The 23,435-nt window shown below is 42.6% G+C and overlaps 1 protein-coding gene across 9 annotated transcripts in view; it reads left to right on the top strand.

Annotated features, from left to right (window-relative positions):
• The window catches only part of WNK1 (WNK lysine deficient protein kinase 1), a 100,468-nt gene that overhangs the window by 13,941 nt on the left and 63,092 nt on the right, over nucleotides 1-23,435 (top strand). For all 9 annotated transcript variants that reach the window (XM_040062115.2, XM_040062114.2, XM_040062111.2 and 6 more), the window contains exon 2: nucleotides 17,746-17,918. In XM_040062115.2, coding sequence (XP_039918049.1) covers nucleotides 17,746-17,918 — 173 coding nt within the window. The remainder of the gene's footprint in view (nucleotides 1-17,745; nucleotides 17,919-23,435) is intronic.

The following is a 23,435-nucleotide window of genomic DNA, read 5'->3' as shown; positions in this document are numbered from 1 at the left end:
GATTGTACTTCTTGACTAATGAAGACTGTGTTGCCTAGGACTGAAACTGAATTAGAAAGGAAACAAAAATTTGCAGTAACTGCAGGCTGTTAAAAACCATAAACAAACGGAGAAATTGACCACGATTTAGTGAAACCACCTGTTTCTCAAACCTTCAGAGGAATTGTGCCTGTTGCTCTGAAAAGCCACCTTGTTCAAAGGAGTAGCAAAGATTTCATGTCTATGCTTTTAGACAACAGAACAATAAATGTGATTGACCCCAATGCTAGCGCCTAGTCTCTGCAGGGCTTCAAGAAATAACCCCTTGAAACAACCCCCCAAAGTAAATGAAAGCCCCAAAACGTTGCCTGGTTGAGTTGCTGCGCAGATTTCACTTCTGCTTCCCAGTACATTGTATTTCAGCAATGGTTTCCAGCTTGAATTCACTGATGCAGTGCCTCTGCAATAGAAGCCCATGCAGCCACTCTAAAACAAGTGATTGCAGCTCTATAGGTTTGGGGACTCTAGTGGGAGTTAGGGAGGCTGAAGCTGTGCTGGAGTCTTTTAATGAGGATTTTGTGGCCTTTGAAGTGCATGCCGCCTTCTGTGGAAAACTGCTCTTGTATTTGAATCCATGCAGGTGGCCTAGATGCCAGGAGTGGAGAGCATGCTTTCCTTTGGCACATTGGTGGCGTTTGTGGAGATATATACTCTTTTTAAAAAGTGTGGACCTTTACTTCAAAATCATAAGGGAGTTCAGTTTTCCCTGTTCTGACTTTCTATTAAATGACTCGTCTGGGATAGTTCATGTTCTGATAAATGGGGTGTTTTTTCAGCTGTATATTGGCATGTGATCTCTTGCTTTGGTGACAGCAAGCTAGGAAATCTTTCATCTGGAACCTCATGTGAGTGGTCATTTTGTAGTTTTGTGTCAGGTGTACAGTTTGAGAATCTGGGAGTCATCAGTGTGTGCTCTCAAAGGCAGCAAGTACAGCAGTTGGCCTGGCTGTGTTTTGTGGGGTTTGAACAGTGTTGCACATACTGGGATAGCAAAATATCTTGAGCCTTGAATGATGACTTGTGTCAAGCAGAGATCAAGGGTCGCGGTGCTGTGCCCTTTGGCACATCCTGGGACACGTTCATCAAAGATAAGAGGGGTTGGCTGTCTTATTGGGGAAACAGAGCTGAATTAATTTCCCTTTTTATCAGTTTAGTTTCGCTTTATTGTAGGCATCTGTGGCTGTTGCATTGTTAGATTTCTAGTTCTTCCTGAATGGTGATAGTACAGAGGTTGTTCATATCCAGCCACGTGCCCCACATTAGCCCAGAGTATCCAACAGGGCTGTGACTAGTAGAACTTGGAGACTCAAAATAATCACGCTTTGGTGTTGGTGGTTGTGGGGTTGGTTTTTGTTTTTTTTTTTGGTTTGTTTGTTTTGTTTTTTATATCCTTTTCCTGTTGAAATCCTTGTCATGATTTTTGTTTTCTTCTGTTTTCCTAGCAATTCCTGCTATAGCATCTACTGGGAAAAAAACCCATTTGATTGGATGAGGAATAATGGTTTGTCTGCTTTGTAACTCTGTTTCTAATTCAGTGTCTGACTATCACTAATGATATTGTGTAAATTAACTCTAGGGAACAAGCTGGTTATTCCAGGACAATTACACCAGTTTCCCTGAAAAAAAGGATGCAGAATAAATTTAAGGACAGAAGAAGGCTTCCCATTAGACTTGAGAGGCACTGCAGCCACTTTCCATAGTTATTACTGATTTGGCTGTTATGCTGTGTAGGGTTTGGGCATCAAGTGTGGTTTTCTTTGATTCTGAGGGTCGAGGAGATGATGTGTGTTGTCAAGCCTCCTACCTTGCTGTTTCCTCTTGTCCTCTCCTAAGCAGTGAACTTATCCCTCTGGATCACATGTGGATCCTGTTTGGATATTGCAGCTGTGGAGCTTTGGATAGAAAACACCTTTTGGAGTTTCTAAAGGATAGTTCAAAGCACAGAGCTCCACATGCTGTGTTTGGAGTTGGGCTTTAGAAAAGCAAACCAAGTGCATCAGTAGTTTTCACTCAGAAAAGGATCTGCAAGTGAAGCAATAGTTGCTGTTAGGTCTTTTCAGTAACTCGATTCTGAAAGCATTAGAGGGGTGTGCTCTCATGCTGAGTAACTGGAAATCCAAGCACTGGGTGCAGTGGGTGGAGCTTCCTGAGGGAAGTTTTTCTGGGCATTTCCTTGGGTGATGTTGCATGAGGAGACACCTTGCTTACTTTTGCAGCCCCTCCTGCTACAACAATTTAATATCTGAATGCTCAGTCTGAGATTTGATGATGATGATGTCTAAAATGTTGGTTAAAATGATTGATAAGCTCCATATGACTGAATTTCTTTGCATTATCACCCATCAGCTGGCACTTTACTTCTGAAAGTATGAAAATTAGCATATATGTCTTTCACGTTCATTGTGCAGTTTAGCTCTGTAATGGTCTGTAATTTTACAAGCTGTCTTTGGAAGAAGTGTGTTGGTAATGCTCTCTATTTACATAGTGGTCATCTGCTTTTAAATTCTTTATTGGTACACGTGGGACTAATACATTAGGCAGCACCACTTCAGCTTGAGTCCTGTCACAAGAGCCTGTTCTCAGTTGCCCAGCTGGTGTGTACTTTAACTACCTGGCCTGCAAATTTTCCAGCCAAGTGTCTGTCTTGAGCTTAATTGTTTAAGAAGCTTCAGCCAAGCTGTCACAGTTGCTTTGGAGGAAAATGATGGTTTTATTGCATCCACTGGCACCTTAACCTTTTATACTTGAGGGCTGTGAAGCAGGGTCCTAAAAGCAGTGTTGAGACAGGTGTGTTGTCTCTATGCTGAGGAAGTATTTCCAAATAGAGTTTTCAGATCAAAAAACTTAAAAGAAGTGACATTTTCTAGATTAGACTTAATTGGAAACTACCTCTTTTAAACTCTGAAGGCTTGGTCCATGTTCTAGCCTGTGAATAATCTGTGTCAGCAACTCTGTGATGCCCTATGAAGCAGTTTGTTGAACTTACTCAATGTGTGTTGGCTTTGTTTTACAAATATATAATTACCTTTTGTACAGCATGTGCCAGTCAGACCCTCAGGATGGGAAATGCAGGGTACAAAGCTGTACAATGTAATTCAGTTCGCTTGTTTGTGTTGCAATTGTTTGAGCTAAGAGATTTTAATATCCTCAGAAATGGCTTGCTTCATCATGTTGTAAGTTTCTCTGGAGAAATAGGAATTGAAGTTTTCAGGCAGAATGTCTTTTGTGGAACAGCAGGCTCTCTATTTGTACAAGCAGCAGCCTTTACAGCTGGTAATCTCAGTAGTCAGATATGGAGAAGCAGCTTTGGTACCAATATGTTGTGATTTGTCTGAAGGAAGCGTCTGTCAAAATACGCTGCTCAAATGACTTTAGCTGTAGTAAATTCAGATCTTGAAAGGTGAATTTTGTGTTATTTTAAAAGCAAATGCCTGATTTAAAATGTCTGCTTTCCCATGAGCTTTGAGGAAAAAATGATATAGAAAGAATGGAATATATAACTTTGATTTTTACCAGATTTGGTAAAAATCCTTTTTAAAATAGTTTTTTTATCTGATGTATTCTAAAATGTAGAAGTTTGTATATTTTTAGTTTGTTCTTTTAAATACCTTTTGGATTTTTCATGTCAAGCTGGACTCTTGATGTTCGGTGTTTAAGTAAAACGGCTACCAGCAAATAGTGTTGTTACACAAATGGCTGAGTTAGAGAAATGTTTGTGGTGAGTTATTTTTTCCTTTTTATTATGATAGAAGTCATGATTGTACAGAAGGAGGGGAAGAAAAAAGTCCAAAGAAATTTATATAAATTAAAGAACTGCAAACATCTATTAACAATCTGAACATAGCTATAATCAGAGTATTACTTGACTGCTTTTAGTTTTGTCTTAGTCTTTAGTGTCTAAAACATTGGATGGGAATTCCTTTTTAATTAGCTCAGAGCCTGGTCTGTGCTATGTCTAATGTTGTTTGCCTTTCCTGGGAAGTGAAAACTTGAAATTGTGTTCTGGAAGGAAGGAGTGGCAGGAGCTCATAATAGGAAAAGGCAGTTATCCCCTGGATTGCTCGAATATTGTTATCTTCACTTTTAAAAATGAAATTCTGGGTGTAACTGATAATTCTGGTATGAAGCTACAATCTCTTCTATGGTCAAGATTTCAGTATGTTCTTACAGTCCCATCCCATTCCACTGCCTGTCTTGGAAAAGCATCCTGTTTCCACAAGGCTGATGATCACTGCCAGTAGATCTCTGGTGAAATCCTTATTTAGGCACAAGCATACTGAAGTCGTTGAGATAAGAAGAGTTCATGGTGGCATAAATTTCAGTTTCCACCTCACATACTCACATGTGTGACTAATTCTGAGATGGAGTCATTTGCTCTGAGTCAGCAGTTCAGTATGGTGAATGTGCTCAAGCTATCTCAGTTTGCTCTGTATTGAGCATTAATTTGCTCTGCAGACAGAGCCAAACCAAAGGGCTGTGAGAACCTTCAGCAGAAGCTGCCTGGAGTATGGACCAGGTCTCTGAGAGTGTGCTTTGAAATAGGAAATGACAAGAAGGGTCTGTGAGATCCAATGTGTGTTGGAAGCATGGGAGAGATTAAAATAGCATCAAACCCCTCTCGGCCCCTGTAGCCAGAGTGCTCAGGGCAGGAGCAGGCGAGGGGGAACTGCAGTTCTTTGTTTGCAGTGCAGTCTGGATTTTATTACTTGCAGAGTGAAATCACAAGGGGGAATGTCTGCTTCTGATGGACAGATATGTTGCAACTCATTCTGAAGCTGCCTGTAAATTTTTCAGCCTGCTAACAGCTTTGAAGATAGGACCGTAACTCTGAGACTGTGATTCATCTATGCAGCTCCTGCTTATTGGACGGTCTCTTGGTTTTGTCCCTCTTTCACAATTCTAGGCTGTTAAGTATCAAAGCTGGTGCTGTTAATAACTTTTGAGCTTTAACACTCGCTGCTCTGTACTGTAATAATATTTGCTGGCTACTGCAGCCTCTTTCCAGTAATTCTGAGGTGCTGCAGCAGTAGGTACTTACACTTGGCCCCCATTTCTAGGAAACAATTAGAGAACAATGATTAAGGTCCTTGTCTTCCCTCTGTTTCCTTTGAAATAATTCACTTTCAGGGGCCCAAACTAAGAAAGGAGATATAAACAAAACCCCCTGTGGTAATAGCAAGAAAATGACCTCAGAAATGTTCTCAAGTTTTGAGGATTTTAAAACTACTTAATGGCACTTCCACCTTTCAATTCCCTATGAGAATTGTCTTAGAATTGAGCTCTCAAGAGATTTTCACACAGCTGTCCCTCCAAAGTACTGAGATCTGTGTTTGGATCATGGCCATTCTGTGGAAAAATTACTTTATATTGTAGTGATAGGGTGTTCAGGAGGAAACAATTACAAAGCTACCTGATAGTCTTTAAAAGGAATTGGTGAGGTTTTCGTCAATATCTCTAATAATAGGCATTCAAGCATTAGAACTTTTATTGGAAAGTTTGTTTTGGCACTAAGATTCTTTTTGAGTTAACTGAGGAAAATATTGGAGTAGTAACAGAACTGCGAAAGAATTAGTTCAGGTACTTCCAGGCTGCTGCTTGTGTGGACTTGTCCTGCCTCAATTCGCATCCTGTTTGCTGGTGGTTGGACAGCAGGCTCTTATTCTGAAAATCAGAGATCTGTGTCCTGTCTCTGCCTGTGAAAAAGGGGGCTCCTGTGGCCTTCCTTATCTCAAGACTGGGGAAAGATAGTTCTTTACTGACTCTTTGTAGCAAGAACAAGCCTGTGTACTTGTTAAAGTACTATTTAGTGGATTTCAGGCTAAAACCAGATCCAAGTATCTATTATCTTTATGATACTGTCTTTAGCTTAATTAAAATGGTTTTACTGGGATGTCCTTTGGGGCTGTGCAACAGGGCAAGGAATACAGAAATACAGAATATCTCAAATCCACTTACCCACTCTTATCCCCACAGAAATGTTGCCAGTGAAGCAAGGGATGCAGTACCAGAACAGCTTTTCTGACCAACTAACTGCTTTGCTTTGAATTCCGGCTTCCATGGCTTGTTGTGTGTGTGTACTTGCTGAACACATTGAATGTGTTTCAGACAGAGCTGTTTTGCTAAAGGGAACTTGTTCAATGTTAAACATGATCACTAGTTAGTAGTTTTTGTATATGAGGCACAGAATATCAGATTTCACTGTATGGATACATTATTTGAATATTTTAAGTGGGGGTTTTTTTGGTGGGTTTTTTGATAAAGCGTTTTAGTTCACAACTAAACTGAATTTTGAACTGCACGTAGAATTCTTCAGTGGGACAAAGTAGGAGGTGAATTGAAAACAATGAAGCCTGTTTACAGGTTGTGATGACCCATTTAAGGCAGGCCCTTTGGACCATGACATGTGCAGCCATTATAGTTTGTCTTCAAGAAATTCCTTCCAGTGTTCCTGTTCAAACAATTGAAATGCAGTGGCACCAGACCAAGGACAGACAGTATGTGACTAAAGCACAATGTAATGAGAAACAGACTTTTTGGATAAGCTGTAGCAGTTTGAATAGCTGATTCATAGATAACGTGTAGAAGTATCTGAGGCCTTCTAGGTCATGGTTGGTTTTCTGGCAGTGTGGGGTATTCCCAGTAGTATTCTTTGGAAAAAACCCTTGGATAAATACAGGATAGCCTTGCCAGTGGGAATACTATGTATGTAGTTCCCAAATTCCAAGGGAAAAAAAAGTCTGAACTGTTCATCTTAAACTTCCTCTGGTGCTTTTTCCTAGCTGTGTGTTTCATCTCCCTTTGGAGATTACTCTCTCGATACTTCCACCTCACCTGTTTGACAACACTAAATTTTAGTTATCAGTGGCTTTTCTTGCAGGCCAGTCCAACACTTGAAGGGTTTGTGTGAGTTTGGTTTTTTCCCTCTTTCACCCTCTGTAGAAATAGTACTTCTGTGTCCAAGTTGTGCATGTTACTAGATTGATTTAGAATACAGCAAAACCCTGGTGTTTTTATGTGTTGTGTTAGATAACAGGAGCTGTCCCTTCATCTGCATTTCAATTACACATTGTTTTCTCTTGTATTTTAATATATTTTAAAATTGTTCAGGATTGAATTGCAAAGCCAGTTAAGCTTCTGGATGCAGTGTATTCTAAGTTGTTCATCATACCACTTTTCCACTGTTAGAAATTTGAATGTTTTCTCTCTCTTGACTCAACTATACTCAAATGACTTGCTCTATGAAAGATACATATTTTAAAATTTACATAATCGTGAATTAAAATATTAGTGGTTCCTTTGGTACTGTCTGAAATGTTTGTGACTTTGTGAGCAACTTTTTGGAGGCGGATCATGAATGGTGTTGGCCAAAAAAGATGTAACAGTGTGCTGGTGGAATAAGCCTGATGTATATGGTACTGTTGTGAAAGTCTATCGTAAACATGCAAATGATGCAAGAAACTGGTTTCATAAGTCAACCTTTTGGGTAAGCATGGAAGAATTATTAATGCTTCCTTTTATGAGAACCCTGAGGTGAAGATAGGCATTCTGTAGATCACAGGAAACTTAAACCAGTTATGCTTAAAAAATTTTGAAACTGCTTCTCCAGTGTGTTTCAGGACTTTCATGTTTGTGAAATGCTAGTACGAATACTGGTATTTATGGAAAGTGTTTCTGAGTCCTCATCTAGAACACAAATTTTGGTTACCCCTTAAAACTCATTGTTCCTAGATCTCTTTAGCCTTTTCCTGTAGGAGATCCCTTTTTTGATTTCTTTTGTCTTGCAAGAAACAAGCGGAACACCTGGCAATTATTTTTGTTTCTTTCATGGATCCCTGAAGGATCTGTGAATATGAGATCTGTCTCTGAAGGAGAGATGTCTGGCATGGAGTTCTCTAGAGATTATTGTACGAATTTTCTCTTTGGCTGCCAGTACTTGGCCTACACTTCATATGTCATCCTGTCACAACTGCTAGTGATCCACAGTTTTGTAAATGAAATGAAATACTTTTTTGGGATGTGTTTGCAGGCAAAGGAGGGAAGCTGGGGAGAGTAACTCCTGTAGGGTAAGCAGGCTGCAAACACAGTCTGTATACCGGTGTCGGAGCCAACGGGTGCTGTAGGCTGATGTGAGTTTGTTTTACAGCTGCAGGAGCATGAAGGGCAGAGAAGGCTGATGTGATAGTTGTCTCTAGGCTTTGTGCTGAGATTTTTGCAAGGGAGCTGCTCAGAGGCACAAGAACTTTCCTGGTTCTTTGGAGCCCTTACGGTGCTCGTTCGTAGTGAATCCTTGCAGTCATCTCGAAACTCCTGCGTGTTTTCCAGCATGCTGAAAAGTGGCTATAGCTACCTTTTCCTGTTTGCCATCGGCTTTGTGAAGAATATGAGATGAAGAATTGTAATATGCGTTTGATTTTTCTAACTTGGTTTGCCTTTATCAGAATCAGTTAAGGGTTTACCCTAAATGTTCTAGACATGCAGCAACTCATAAAAGGACTCTGAGCCGTACAGAAATACATGAAACAAAAAGCTACAATTGCACTTTTAATGCATTGAATTAATCTGTCTGTGAGGTCACAGACTGGATTGTGGAAAAGGCTTTTTTCCCCTGAAGTATTGTCACCCCTGAGTGGAGAACTGGGTTTTCATAGTAAAATAAAACTGAGGTGATTGGATGTGCCTTCCTTCTCACTGACAAAGCCATCAGTTCAGCGCAAAAAGAGAACTGACGCGCACTTCAAAACTTTTAATGAGGCATCTGAGCCAAGTGACAAGATGGTCCAGCTGGTTAATAGCTCATCAAGAATTCAGTGCAGCCAACACTTCAATTCTCTAATAAGCTGTATGCAATAAACATAAGCCTTATTGAGAACTGCTATCAGAAAGCAAACTTATCCATTTATTTTCCATGGATCAAATAACAATTTAAAAGTGAAAATAAATAGATGAGCTCTCTGTTCCATTACTAATTATTTTTGTATAGCCCAGCATTTTGATTACTGTCCCTTAAAGTTCAGCCTCTCAGGATGGATAAATTGAATAAAACTTGGACATCTTTTTTTTCTTCTCCCATGACTTCTACGTAAGGAAACACAGATGCTGCCTAGAGCAACCCTAGAATAGAAATGACTGAAGCCTGAACAGTTGCTTGCCATTCTTAGTCCAGATTCCTGAGGACCTGGAAGATTCCAGAGGAGGTCATATCTAAGCTTTAGGTTTCATATCTACTGTTCAGAATTTTTTTGCTTGCTGGTTTTGTGGGGAGCAAAGGAAAATATGTAATTGATTTGGTAAAGTGTGAGTATGGTGTTTAATGTGCTGTGATTAGATGATGTACAGCTCAGTCATTGTTTCCTTTGGAAGGGGCATTTGGTTCAGGTTTGGGTTCAGCCTGCTTGCTTTGCCTATGGATGTTGCTGCTGATGTCAGGGAGTGGGCAGAAGGGGTAGTACAGATGTGCATTAATGTGCATATTCACACATAACACAGCTCTGGAAAGCAAGCATCCCACAGAGACTTGGTTTGTACAGATTATTAATGCTGCTTAAAATTTTAGCGGTAACCTAAAAACCTACACTGGCTGATTTTTTTTGGAAGCTGTGTGCTTGCACCTCTCTGTCTCTGGCCATGAGCCTTCCATGAAATATTGCGAATGGCATCCAAGTGCAATATCCCACCAGCGTGGTCACCTTTGACATTGCTGTAAATAAAAATTCCCACACTGCTACTGTAACAAAAGATCAAGTTTGTTTTGGGGAACCTACTTTCAAGACTGGTGACCCTATAGAAAGAAGAAACATTCTCATCTAGTGTTAGTGTTTTTCCGCCTGTGTGTTCCTGATGGAGATTGCATTTGCAGTGATGCCAGAACTTGGTGCAAGCAGGCCTTTTGTGTTACCAGGAGAGTCTCCCTGAGGATGTCTCCTCGAGCGTAGGTTAAAAGTCCATGACATTACTGCCACCAGGTGTCTCAGATGCTGCTACTGCTGCTGCTGGCACAGGGGCTACTGCCAATGTAAAAGCAGGAAAGGGAGCACATCAGAGCAATAGAATTCTTGGTGGTGTTCTGCCCCCTTGCCCTGTGGCGGTGAGTCACAGCTTCATCAAAACAGAGACAATCGCAGGATAAAATGGGGAGTGGTGCTGGAATCTTTTGGTCACGTACCTGGGCTGTTGTTTGCAGATATTTCCCCTTCAGTGTTGAGAGAAAGAGGAATTTCTTACTTGCTCAAGCTTACTCAAGTACAAGCTCTTTCAGGATATGTATAATTGACTTTCTCAGACTAAATGGTGACTGAAGACTTCTGTCCTCCTTTTGTTTGATCACTTAGAGTTTCATTTCCCTCCTGTCCTTCTTCCTATGATCAGTTATCTGTCAGGTTATCTATAATTTGTTCCTTAATTTCTAATATTTGAGCAGCGTAAGTTGTGTGCATTTGCTGTATCATTTAACTGCAACAATTCTAAGAGAAAGGACAAGAAGCACTTGTATTTTTTGTGTTTTTAACAAATGAGCTTCATCTTCCAATGAATTTTCTATTTAGTTACTATTGTAGTGCATTGAAATGCCAGAAATTAAAACACGGAAGAGGATTATCAAATCAATTACCCATTTTCCTTTGCCCTCCACATAACCAGTGGTGAAAAATTTTGAAGGCAGGTGCTTTTCACCAGGAAACTGAAGTAATGGGAATAATCCCTCTGTGTTTCACTTAGATTGACTACTTGTGTACTTTCCTGGAACTGAAAGCATTTTTAATACCTTGTGTAAGAGGAAACCTACAGCAAATATTTACCCTTAATCAGGAACCTTAAGAGTGTAACTGTTTAAAGGCTGTTCTTTTCTGTCCTGTTAGATACCTGTTTTATACTTTGGTGTTGTATTTCTTGAGGTTCTTTGCCTGCTCCGTGAAGATTGTCTGAAGGTTATATAAAATCGTTTCTTCTTGTGGAGACTTGCCGAGGAGCAAGGTGAAATCATTCTTTCAGCAGGCATTCACTTGGCCTTGCATTGCATTTTGCTACCTGTCAGAAGCTTTGCCTTCTATCTTTAAACTAAGATGAGCGGGAAAGTGACTGGGAAGTTCTGGGCCTCTCACTGAGAGAAGAACACTGAGGTGCTGGAGCGTGTCAAATGAAGAGCAGCAGAGCTGGCAGTGGGACTGGAGCACAAGCCTCACCAGGAGTGGCTGGGGGAGCTGGTGTGTTTTAGCCTGGATCCGCACTTTTGGAACAGCAGCTGTTCAGCTCTATTTAATCAGGTTTTTTGTGTTCAGTGGTTTGTAGAAAGTACAGTGATGGAAGGATCTGTGCAGATCTTTGATCAATTTTTTTGTCTATTGCTGTACAGGGATGCATTTTGAACAGTCTCTTTCCCTTTTATCTCTCTACCTCTCCCTTTAATTCTGGAAAGTATTAAGTGGTGAATGTGTTGACGCAGAAGAGTAGATGCAGTGCTTGTGCACTGAGACTTCCATTTCTAGGCAGCAACTGTGTAATGCTGGATGATTTTTAAGCTCACTGGACTCTTTGTTGATATTTTTTTAATCTAGCTCAATGGTTACTGTGCTCTTTTTTCCTCTTAACTGCTAGATTTTTTCAGGATGAGAACACTGCAGCCCACAAAGCCTCAGTTCCATTAACATTGCCGAATATCAGAGCGCAGCCTTGCTAGCTTCTCCTCTGATGACCCCTCATTAACCTTGCTTAAAGGCCTGCAAAGCCTTTCTCATATGCTGCAGAAATGCACACAGAAGAACATTTGTCTGTTCTGTATGCTACTTCTTCCCCCAAATAATAGACTGGGAGCTGCAGTGTCTTAGCTCAGATTTGAATGCCTGATAAAATGCTGCTCGGTGTAACCTCAGCACAGATAGATAATTTACCGTGGTTGTGATTCAGACTATATATAATTCAACAGCACATTGAATTCTCTCATGGCTGTACATTTACAGATCACATCACTTGAAGACAGTTCACTGCTACCAATTTTTCCAGTGCATGTCTGGGTGCAAACTACATACTGTTGCTGTAGTCTAGTTCATCCTCCCTGCAAACAACCCTCTTACTGTACCTACGCTACAGCTGTGTGTAATTTCTGGATCTGGTGGTATGATATGCAGAAAGCTAGTAAAACCTGTCTGTGGTACATGAAGTGCCCAGTTTTTGTTTATTTCCTCTTTACTGCTTATCTTCCTAATATTATGGGAGATGGAGAAGCTCTAAATTGTGTAGCAGCTCATCCACTGAGGTTTTGTGTTCTTTCTTTTTTTAAACAAACAAACAAAAAACCCCAAACAGTTTAAAGTTGACCTATATGGCTTATGAGTCTACTTATTTGTAGATTGAGATCATGGGAAGTTTTCTGAGTCTGGTTTGTTCTGCCGTGCAAGAAGGTTCCCCAGCACTTCAGCGATGTAAATTGGACTTGATTGAAGTGAGAATCACCTTGGGGGATGTCTAGCAGGAGCTGGCAGACCACGTTCCTTCCATGTAGAGTATTTCTCCCAGTAGCTGCTTGCTTGGTATCCTGTTTGAGGGTGAGGTGCTCTGTGCCACCACTGCAGAACTGTGTCTGTTTAATGCCAGCTGAATTGTCCCAGACTCCGGCTCAGCCTTGTGGTGGCAGTCAGTAAAAGCAGTGGGAGCCTGACTTGAGCTTGTGCTGGCTGAAGGGCCTGGAGCAATGCAGAGTGTGGTGCCTTGCTGAGGAGGCTGCCCGGGCTGGGCTCTGCAGCCCTCTGGCACTGGCGTGTGCTCTGCAGCGGGGGATTGATTGTGCTGATCTGAACGCTGCAGAACTCGGAGCGACTGTGGACACACAGAGAGGAAAACAGGCAGAAATTACTCAGCAGGCTCAGTGACTGTGGGAGTCTCCCAGTTGAAATTTAAGATGAATTTAGGTGCCAGAAATGCATTTTCTTTCCTCACTAAGGATGCTGAGTAGATAGTGAGGCTTGGCTAAAGAAATCACCAGAGGAGTATAGGCATTTTTTGCTGATGAGCTTTGTTTTTTGTGGCTTGGTACAATAGCTAATCTTGGAGGGGAAGGGAGTTGTTTTGGTTTTGGGTTTGTTTTTCATTTATATAAGGCATGTAGGTACAGGGGTAGGAAGAGGTGGGGTAACAATCCTGCGTGTATTTCATGCTGCTGTACAATTAAGGAAATTCGTGGAAGAGTAAACCTGTACCTGGTTTGTCATGAATGCCCAAGATGCCTGTTTTACATTGAGAAATGTAAACACCTCTGGTAGCTCTTTCCTGACCAAAACAAATCCGATGGGAAGGACCTGGATAAATGGAAACAGCCAAGAAAAAGCTTATTGAATGGCTCCGAGCTGAACAATCGTTTCATTTGCTGCTTGTCTCCTCTCAGGCCCCTGGCACTGCAGAACCACGAGTCACGTGCTGGGAAGCCTTGCTGTTTGTCCTGGCTTGTCAAAACAATTTAATGTAGGTGGAAAGGAATGAATGAAATGAACGGAGTAGGCTTGATGCATCTGTTTCAGTTTGTTCAAAGGGCAGCCCATCCAGATTGGGATGTGACGCTTAGGTCCTCCAGGGAAGCCACATCAGTTTAGGAAGAACAATGCTGTCCATTTTATAAGGCAGTTAAATCCATTTTAGGAAGCAAGCTCTCCTATAAGTTTGACAGCTTTGTATATTTTTAAAAATATTTGGGCTATATCTGCTCAGCATGTGCCAGCTGAGCTAGTACAAGAATGTGATTTGCTAACTTCTAGATTTAGGACTTTGTCTTGTCTGCCTAAGGTTGCTAATGATAAAAAAGGACCTTAGAAAAGGAGGGAGTATGTCCATTTTTAAATTTTATTAGTGGAAATTCCAAAATGATTTGGTCTTTGAAGGATAGGATATCAAGCTGTGTATTATTAACTGTTCTTAAAGTGCTGGCTTCTTCATAGAATTATTTAAGTTTCCAAGGCTTATGGAAAGCTACTTGTGAGTCTTTCTACTTTGTTTAGTTTCTGGCTGTTTCATTTAAAAATAAAATTTAAAAAATCGACAGAAAACATTAAAATTGTCTAACTAATGTTGTACTTCCAGGTGAAACTAGAATGTTAATCTGTGAAACCTGTATTTCTGCTTTCAAATGAAAACAGCAAATACACGTGGAAATGATCCATTTATGTGCCTATTCAGAATGTGAGTTAGAGGAAAAAGGCTGCAGGGGATAAATCTGCTTATCCAATTCACACTTGGAATAATTTATTCAAAAGGAGGGCATATTTTGAGTGATAGGTCACAGACTTCATTGCATCTTTAGAAGTGGAGATAGAGCTGAGGGTCTTGCCATTATTCAGCCTCCTGCTCAGAGGCCATGGTGGATTCTGAGCACCGTCCCCAGTAGCTGCCTTGTTGGGAGCACACATCTGGGTTTGAGAGTCCATTGGACTATGCAGTTATAACTGAGGACAGTGAAAACCCCTCCCTTCCCAAAGTCCTCCTAAACACTTTTACATTCTCACTAAGTGATGATGGCTTCCTTTTCTCTGCCGCAGCTATGCTGTACAGCCGCTTTCTGGATTCCATGTGATACCGAGATACTCTCATTCCCCTGCTTTTCCTGAACTATTGATACCTAACACGGCTGCTAACATCTCAGTCTCCCAAATTACATACCGTGCTCTATTTTACTTGCTTATTCCAATGTTTTAGTAGCTGCAGCTGCTTAAGTTGCATTTTTGTACAAGAACAGGCATGAGGTGAAGTTTTTGCCCATCCTAACAGCTCAGAGGATGCCAGCGTGCATTTGGGGAAGGGCTCTATTCCAGTCTGTCTCTATGCAGCCTGGGAGATCTCGCTGTCTAAGATTTTGCATTACTCAGGTTTTGAAAGTGGACGTGTCATTTTAAATGGCACGTTGGCCTGCAGGCCGACTGTGTGCAGATTGCATTAGGATGTAAAGACAGCTAAACCCAGTCGTTGTGCATACGGACGTTGTAGGTAATGATTGTACAGGAGATTCAGGATTTTCCTGAATGTTAGGGTTGTGGGTTCTTTTAAAGTATATTGGCAGTCTCCTGTAACGTAGCATTAGTGTTCCTTTAGGAGAAGAATATAAAAGCTGTTACGGATGAGGGTGTGGGCTCTGTGTCCAAGGAAATGAAGGCAGTAAAAGGTAGTATGCGTTGCTTGCCTTAGGAAACAAGTGGCCTCTCTGTCTTTTCCTTCCAGCTCTGTGTAATGTTCCCTTTTGCTGCTGCAGTTATGTACTGAAGGGTACAGGGTTTCCTTGGTTGCAAAAACATAGCTGTGTTCCTGGGTGAAAGTTTTTGGCCTGTGCTTTGTCCAGACTTGTCCCAGATCACTGGGGCGCTGTGACTTTCAAAGCAGCATTGTTTTACTTTGTCTATTGCACGCTCTTGGTGGGTTTTTAATGCCAGCTCTGGAGGATTGAGTGTCTGTGCTGAACGTCACAGCTGTGTTTGCAGGGACATGGTGCTGCCACGGATGTGACCAGAGAGAGAAGTGAATCCAAATGTGGGTCCTCTTAGGAGTCTGGTCATTGGTAAGAGTGAAACTTGTTAGTTTCTATTTGGGAACAGCAGTACAGGGGCAGGGAAACCTGAATAAAGCCCTTAAGGGAGATTGGGTTATGTGGATTAAAATGAGAATGAAATTAAATCCACTTGACTTGATGTTAAATGTAGGTATAAAACTGGTTAATAGTGTTGGTGGTAGATAACTTGTTAGTGTGTACACACAAAAGGAAATATGATCCAAATGTGTATCTAAAATCTTGGGTTTGGACAAAAATGAATGCAGGTGTTCATATTGACTATTAAAAGTGATGGAAAAGTAATTATTGCAGCCTTTTTTGTATAACGACCGTATCTAATAGCAGAATTTACAGCTAAATACAGTGGTTTAAAAAGTGAATTATATGGGTCAAGTGCAGAGGCTGAGCATACTGCTTTATTTTGCTGTAAGAAAGATGATATTGCGATTGTGTTGTTTGAAGCACTGTTGCCTAGGAGTGTGTGTGTATGGTCAGCTGTACCTCTGGCAGCTCACTGCTTTGCTGTCTCACAGCAGTTTGAAGCAGTTAAGACTGAGGTTTGAAACAGAAGCTGTGCTGCCTTGCTCATTATAATGAAAGGAAAGCTATTGGGTGGGTAAGACAGCTCAAATGGGAGTACTAACTGCGTATTAGTAATATGCAACACATAAGCAGACATGAACGCTCAGTGGTTGGTGGAGTGTTTCTGCGAATATTATATCAAAACTTGTGCAAGTACGCTTATGAAAGAATGGAAAGAGGAGGTAATGCTGATTTTTGCAGTGGTTGAGTGCTTTTTGAAGTCTGTAGATTAAATTAGTCATACATAAGAAGTTTGCATTTTCCTAAGAACTGTAAAGGTGAGTGACGTTCATAGACATCAGTAGGAAACTGATCCCTGAGGTGATTCCAAACCTGTTTTCAGACTTTTACCCAGGGAAATCGTGTACTTCTGAAAATTGGAGCTTCATCTGAAAAAGAGGTTCTTCCATGCCTGAAGATACCCTGTTAACCTTTTAGAAAAAGTTGATGATCTTAGTGACTGCAGGATGGTTTAGACATTACATTGTCTAAAATTGTATTGAGAAATTACTGAACTGTATTGAGAAAACACATGACCTGTAAACAAAGGAAGAGGAATTACTGTCTGGAGGACAATGGCAGTGTAAGTAAATCCTGTGTTTTTACTGCCTCCTTTTAATGGAAAAGACAACGTGAAATCAAGTGACTTAAAATTACTACTCAGACCTGACAAATAGGTCTTTGGTTATTGCTAGATAACTGTTAGAAACAATGCTTTGGAGATTCTTGGCTGTAAGTATATCCTGAAATACTTTGGTTTTTTAATGCAAATTGCATATGGACCCAGTTTGTGTCAGTCAGTCAGACTGGTGTGAGCAGTGCATCGGTCACGGTGAGCTGAGAACGCTGCATGGCGCAGGGAGACGTGTTCTCTTTGGGATGTGCTGCTCGGAGTCTTGGTGATAGCTGGTAGTCAGCTGTTGGTAGGTAATACAGCAGTATTGTCCAGGAATGCTTTTTCGTGTTCTGTCTCTGGCCAAAAGATCGCTTTCTGTCTCTACTGGGAGTTATGGTTTTGGTTTTGTTGACATGAGATTTCAGGAAACTTGCTCAATCATGAGGTTCTGCTTTTAATCAAAGAAAATCCAGTTCATTCACTTGATGGTCTGCAGCTACAGGAACATACAGTGTGCTAACAGAGATTTGATCTTAACCCCCTCTATAGGTGGCTAATCCCATCTGTTACCAGTGCTGTAGATAGATATCTAGGAATAGTGAAAGGTTGTTGTTATGTACAACATGAGAGGGAGATGCTTTGAATAATCTGATTTCATTCTCAAGCACTCAAGCGTTCAAGACATTGTCACTTTCCCACCCCAAGTCAGGCAACAGCTAAATTTATTACATGTAAAGCAGGAGGAAGCAGAAAGAGGAGTTAATCTACAGACTTGCAGTTCTTAACCCTGAGAGCAATAGAATTAAAAAGAACAATATACTGTAAAACAACTGTAATAGAGTGTGTTCAAAACAGAATAATTAAAGGTGATTGCAAACCAAATGGCATTTAAGACATTTGATTCATGTGTGTATCTAACAGTTTTCAAGTTGCTGCCTCTCAATAAGAAAATAAAGCAAAACTTTCTGATGCACCTTTTCTTTTTCATTAGGACCGGAAGCTGTCCAAGTCAGAGCGACAAAGATTTAAAGAGGAAGCTGGGATGCTGAAAGGGCTTCAGCATCCCAATATTGTCAGGTTCTATGATTCCTGGGAGTCTACAGTCAAAGGAAAAAAGTGTATTGTTCTTGTGACGGAACTCATGACGTCTGGAACGTTAAAAACGTAAGTAAATTAAGGCAAGTCACAGCATTTTGGTTTTGTTAGCACAACACCCAGAGCACTAGAAATGGGTGATGTTTAGAGCGAATGAGAACAGAGCCTTTCAGCTGAGGGATAACCTACTGTAGGAACGTTCTTGGTTAAGAGGGGCATTGCTAGCACTGCAGGTATGGTAGAACATCTTTTAAGCTTGTCAGTTCTTACTTGTGATCTCCCAGTAAGCACATGCACAAGGCTTCTGGATTTTAAGACCTCAGGAAGTCAATACTCAGTTTTCACTTCTCAGAATTTCTTTTTTTTTTTTTTTTCTCCAGCTGCTTTCCATTTAGGGTGAGCTAGTTTATAAAGTTCAAAGCTCAAATTAATTCAACTCTTTTTGGGAGGTTTTGGGTGTTACCACAATACAAATAACATGTCAAAAGGAAAAACAACTCACTGCCTATTGGTTTACTTGCAACTTGCTGAAGTTTCAGATCAAAGTCCTGCAGCTTGGAGCTGTGAGGGAGCTGAGTGCACCTCGGGGTGTGCTGAAGGCTGAGTTTAAGGCAGACTGCAGGAACTGCAGCTATTGCGAGGGCCTCTAGTGGTGTCTGGGACTGCAGGGGCTGCAGGCGTGACCCTGTGCTGGGATAACCCTGCCAGCTCGGGAATAACGGGGCTCTGCTCCTCCCTGGGACTGGGAGCGTGTCCCTGTGCTGGGAATAACGGGGCTGTGCTCCTCCCTGGGACTGGGAGCGTGTCCCTGTGCTGGGATAACCCTGCCAGCTCGGGAATAACGGGGCTCTGCTCCTCCCTGGGACTGGGAGCGTGTCCCTGTGCTGGGATAACCCTGCCAGCTTGGGAATAACAGGGCTGTGCTCCTCCCTGGGACTGGGAGCGTGTCCCTGTGCTGGGAATAACGGGGCTGTGCTCCTCCCTGGGACTGGGAGCGTGTCCCTGTGCTGGGAATAACGGGGCTGTGCTCCTCCCTGGGACTGGGAGCGTGTCCCTGTGCTGGGATAACCCTGCCAGCTCGGGAATAACGGGGCTCTGCTCCTCCCTGGGACTGGGAGCGTGTCCCTGTGCTGGGATAACCCTGCCAGCTTGGGAATAACAGGGCTCTGCTCCTCCCTGGGACTGGGAGCGTGTCCCTGTGCTGGGAATAACCCTGCCAGCTCGGGAATAACGGGGCTCTGCTCCTCCCTGGGACTGGGAGCGTGTCCCTGTGCTGGGAATAACGGGGCTGTGCTCCTCCCTGGGACTGGGAGCGTGTCCCTGTGCTGGGATAACCCTGCCAGCTCGGGAATAACGGGGCTGTGCTCCTCCCTGGGACTGGGAGCGTGTCCCTGTGCTGGGAATAACAGGGCTCTGCTCCTCCCTGGGACTGGGAGCGTGTCCCTGTGCTGGGAATAACGGGGTTCTGCTTCTCCCTGGGACTGGGAGCGTGTCCCTGTGCTGGGAATAACGGGGCTGTGCTCCTCCCTGGGACTGGGAGCGTGTCCCTGTGCTGGGATAACCCTGCCAGCTTGGGAATAACGGGGCTGTGCTCCTCCCTGGGACTGGGAGCGTGTCCCTGTGCTGGGATAACCCTGCCAGCTCGGGAATAACGGGGCTCTGCTCCTCCCTGGGACTGGGAGCGTGTCCCTGTGCTGGGAATAACGGGGCTCTGCTCCTCCCTGGGACTGGGAGCGTGTCCCTGTGCTGGGATAACCCTGCCAGCTCGGGAATAACGGGGCTCTGCTCCTCCCTGGGACTGGGAGCGTGTCCCTGTGCTGGGATAACCCTGCCAGCTCAGGAATAACAGGGCTCTGCTCCTCCCTGGGACTGGGAGCGTGTCCCTGTGCTGGGAATAACGGGGCTGTGCTCCTCCCTGGGACTGGGAGCGTGTCCCTGTGCTGGGAATAACGGGGCTGTGCTCCTCCCTGGGACTGGGAGCGTGTCCCTGTGCTGGGATAACCCTGCCAGCTCGGGAATAACGGGGCTGTGCTCCTCCCTGGGACTGGGAGCGTGTCCCTGTGCTGGGAATAACGGGGCTGTGCTCCTCCCTGGGACTGGGAGTGTGTCCCTGTGCTGGGAATAACGGGGCTGTGCTCCTCCCTGGGACTGGGAGCGTGTCCCTGTGCTGGGAATAACGGGGCTGTGCTCCTCCCTGGGACTGGGAGCATGTCCCTGTGCTGGGAATAACGGGGCTGTGCTCCTCCCTGGGACTGGGAGCGTGTCCCTGTGCTGGGAATAACAGGGCTCTGCTCCTCCCTGGGACTGGGAGCGTGTCCCTGTGCTGGGATAACCCTGCCAGCTTGGGAATAACGGGGCTGTGCTCCTCCCTGGGACTGGGAGCGTGTCCCTGTGCTGGGATAACCCTGCCAGCTTGGGAATAACAGGACTCTGCTCCTCCCTGGGACTGGGAGCGTGTCCCTGTGCTGGGAATAACGGGGCTGTGCTCCTCCCTGGGAGTGTGTCCTGAGTTCCTCCCAGCATCCCTGTGCTGGGATAACACTGCCAGCTCTGCAGTAACGAGGCTCTGCATCCCTCACTTTGTTCAGTGCCCGTTTCACTCCTGGAGAGGCATTAACACCCTCCATGTGCTGGCAGGCTGTGGGAGCTGGAAAGAGCCTTTTTTCCGTTCCCTTTGGTTGAAATAGCCTGTGAGTGTCTTGTGTGTTTTACCGTGGTTATTGATAGCTGTGACTGGATGTTCTTGAGAAGAAAAGCAGCTCTTTGGGAGTCTGGGCTGTAGTTACAGAGAAGTGTTTGTCTCCTGAAGTAGGACTGGATGGCTGAGGATACGACAGCATTCTTCAGCCGTACGTTCAGTGGGAGACATTTTTCATGTTGTTTAAGATATTTCAGATAAAATACTAAATCTGCTGCTTCATGTGCTGTTTTCAGACAAGTAATAAGTTAAAGGCTTTGCAGCTCTGTACAGATGCCTTTAAATAAAGTTTACCTAATTTCCTGCTGAATGTGTAGTGCTAAATTGAGTTTCTTTTCTCACTTTTTTACTCCTTTATCCCTCTTACAGATTTTAATATTTGGATTGACTTATGTGGTGTCATAAGCAAGATGATGGAGTAATAGTAGACAATTATAAAGTAGGGTGATGGTAGGAAGAAATACCCCAGATTTTCTGACTGTGGGATTATTTTGTACCTTGAAATAAGAAAGTATTTTTATTTAATCCTGAAAAAAGTAATAGGCTCTTGAATTGAAGATCTTTTAAACTGTAGAGTTCTGGCTAGGGTTTTCCCCAGTCTTGTATAGCTGGTGTTTTAATTGTGTTTTAGTTTATTCTGGTCCACTTCACTTGAGACTTGACAGGTAAACTGTATTGGAGATTTCTAGTGTGCTTTATTTAAGTATTTCCTGCGTGTGGCATATTCCTAGATTTACACTGTACACTTGTGTTTGCATATATTTGACTATTACTTCCATATCTTTTTTTCGGTATGTTTACCTTACCTCCATTTGATAGAAGTGATGCCTTTCTTGTTTTGGTACTTGGGACATAGCCATTGTTATCACTTGATGTAAAAAAGTGAACAGAATACAAGTGTGATGATATCTTAAAGGAATTTTTCTCTTTTTTAAAGTAAGCATTCCTATAGCTCCTTGAGCTCTGTGTAATTGTAATTACAGAAACTTAGACTGGAAACCTCCTGAGATCTCTTCAAGCCCAAGTTACTCTATCATAGTAGGAAAAGTGAAAACATACTGGCTAGTAGGCTTGTCTGGTTTGTGCATTTATATATGCATCCATTTTAAATTGTTTTCTGCATTAAGTGACACGTGACTTAATTCAGGACAGCGTTCTGGAACAGCGACAACCACACTGCACGATGCTGGATGATGGCTGGATCCAGGTCCTTCAGCACTGAGACTGGCAGGGCACTAGCATATTTGTAAGCAAGAATGTACTTAGGGATTCCAGATGCTGAACTGAAGTGGCCCTACCATGTGATCTTTGGACCAGGCTCAAGAGAGATGAATGAGGGTTGTGTCAATAGCCAGAATTCAAGTGGTAGCTGATGTTATTCAGAACCTCCTTCAGTTTGTCTCCTTCGTTGGCTTGGCTTTTCCCCTGCCTTTCTTTACATTCAGAGACCTGATTTCCTCTGGAGCGGTCTCAATTGCTTTTACAGATTTGTTTTCACAGCAGGATCATTGCTAGCAACTTGATTTTCCAGATCTTGTTTTGAACTGGAGAAATTAAAATAAAAGGGACGAATACACTGCATTTCTGTGTTGGAGCTGATTGAAGTGATTTCATCAGGACTGTAACTCCTGACTAAGTGGATCTGCAGGAGAGATTGACCACTACCATAGAATAATTGAACACAACTTGCTTTTAGTTTAAGATTGTAGTTGCTCGACTCCATGCTGGTCACAGAATTTATTAGCAGTCTTGCTGTAGTGTGAAACTGGTCTTTGTCTGAGACCCTGGCTGAGTAACACTGCCCAAACAAGGACGGAGTCCTTGCTCGCAGAGTGTGCTGGGTCCTTTCTCTACGTGCATTCCAGCCCCTGCTCTTTCAGAAGGAACAAAACAGCTCCTCACTTTGTGTTACCCAGAGAGAGGTTGAGAGAAAAGCCTGCTGGAGGGCACCTGAAAACTGTCAGAGGTTATTCACCTTGTGGCATCTCTAATCTGATGAAGCTAAGGAATAGAATAAGATTTTACTCTTAGGTCATGCACATTGAAAAAATATTTTTGGTATGAAATTTGACTCTACTGTCATGGGGTTTCAAGCAGTGGCAAAGATAGAACAGTTAAGGTTGGGTCACATTCTACCTGCAAAGGGATACAGACTTATGTTTGAACTCTTCCATCTCAGTTATTTGTCAAAGCCTTTTTAAAGATTTCTCTGCCCTGTATCTCTGTCTGTATCTGTCCATAGTTTTGAAGTAATGAGTAGTACCAGTCGGATTCAGGTGATCAAACCCTGTCCTGCACCAGGGTGGGGATCTCTAAGAATTTCTAATTTACTTGATAGCTCCACAGGTAAATTTGAAGCAGATTTAAAATGTAATATGGAAACCTTGAAGAGAGTGCTTTAACTACTCTTGTAAACAAGAGAATAATGGTTTCAGAGTTCTTGCAGTTTTCCACAGCTCTGTACTTTGTTGGTTATTAACATTTTGGATCTAGTGACCCACTTCCCCACCCAGTTGTCATTAATCAAGGTAGAGGTTGTAAGTGCTTAAGAAGTTAAATAGATAAAGAGCTGTAATTGATGAGCCCTGAATTATTGGTCATTAAAGCAGTGCCTTGAAATCCAACTGTCTAATTACTGTAGAATGATTTTGTATGCAGAGGAGTTAACCAGCTATGTGCATCAAGCTTTCACATTTTTGTTTCATTATAGTCTTCTGGCTAGAAGAAAGGGGATAGGTTTTGTTGAGGGGAATAATCTTTAGCTCCTTTGAAATCCTGAAGCACCCAGGTAGATTTTAAAATAGAAGTTTAAGTTTATACATGTCTTTAATTACTGTTTCTCTGCTTCCAAACATTAAATGGTATAGTTTAATCTACTGTTTGTTAGC

This window comes from Hirundo rustica, chromosome 4 (genome assembly GCF_015227805.2).
Source record: "Hirundo rustica isolate bHirRus1 chromosome 4, bHirRus1.pri.v3, whole genome shotgun sequence".
In the NCBI taxonomy this organism is placed as follows: Eukaryota; Metazoa; Chordata; class Aves; order Passeriformes; family Hirundinidae; genus Hirundo; species Hirundo rustica.
This window is presented reverse-complemented; position numbering and strand designations above follow the sequence as displayed.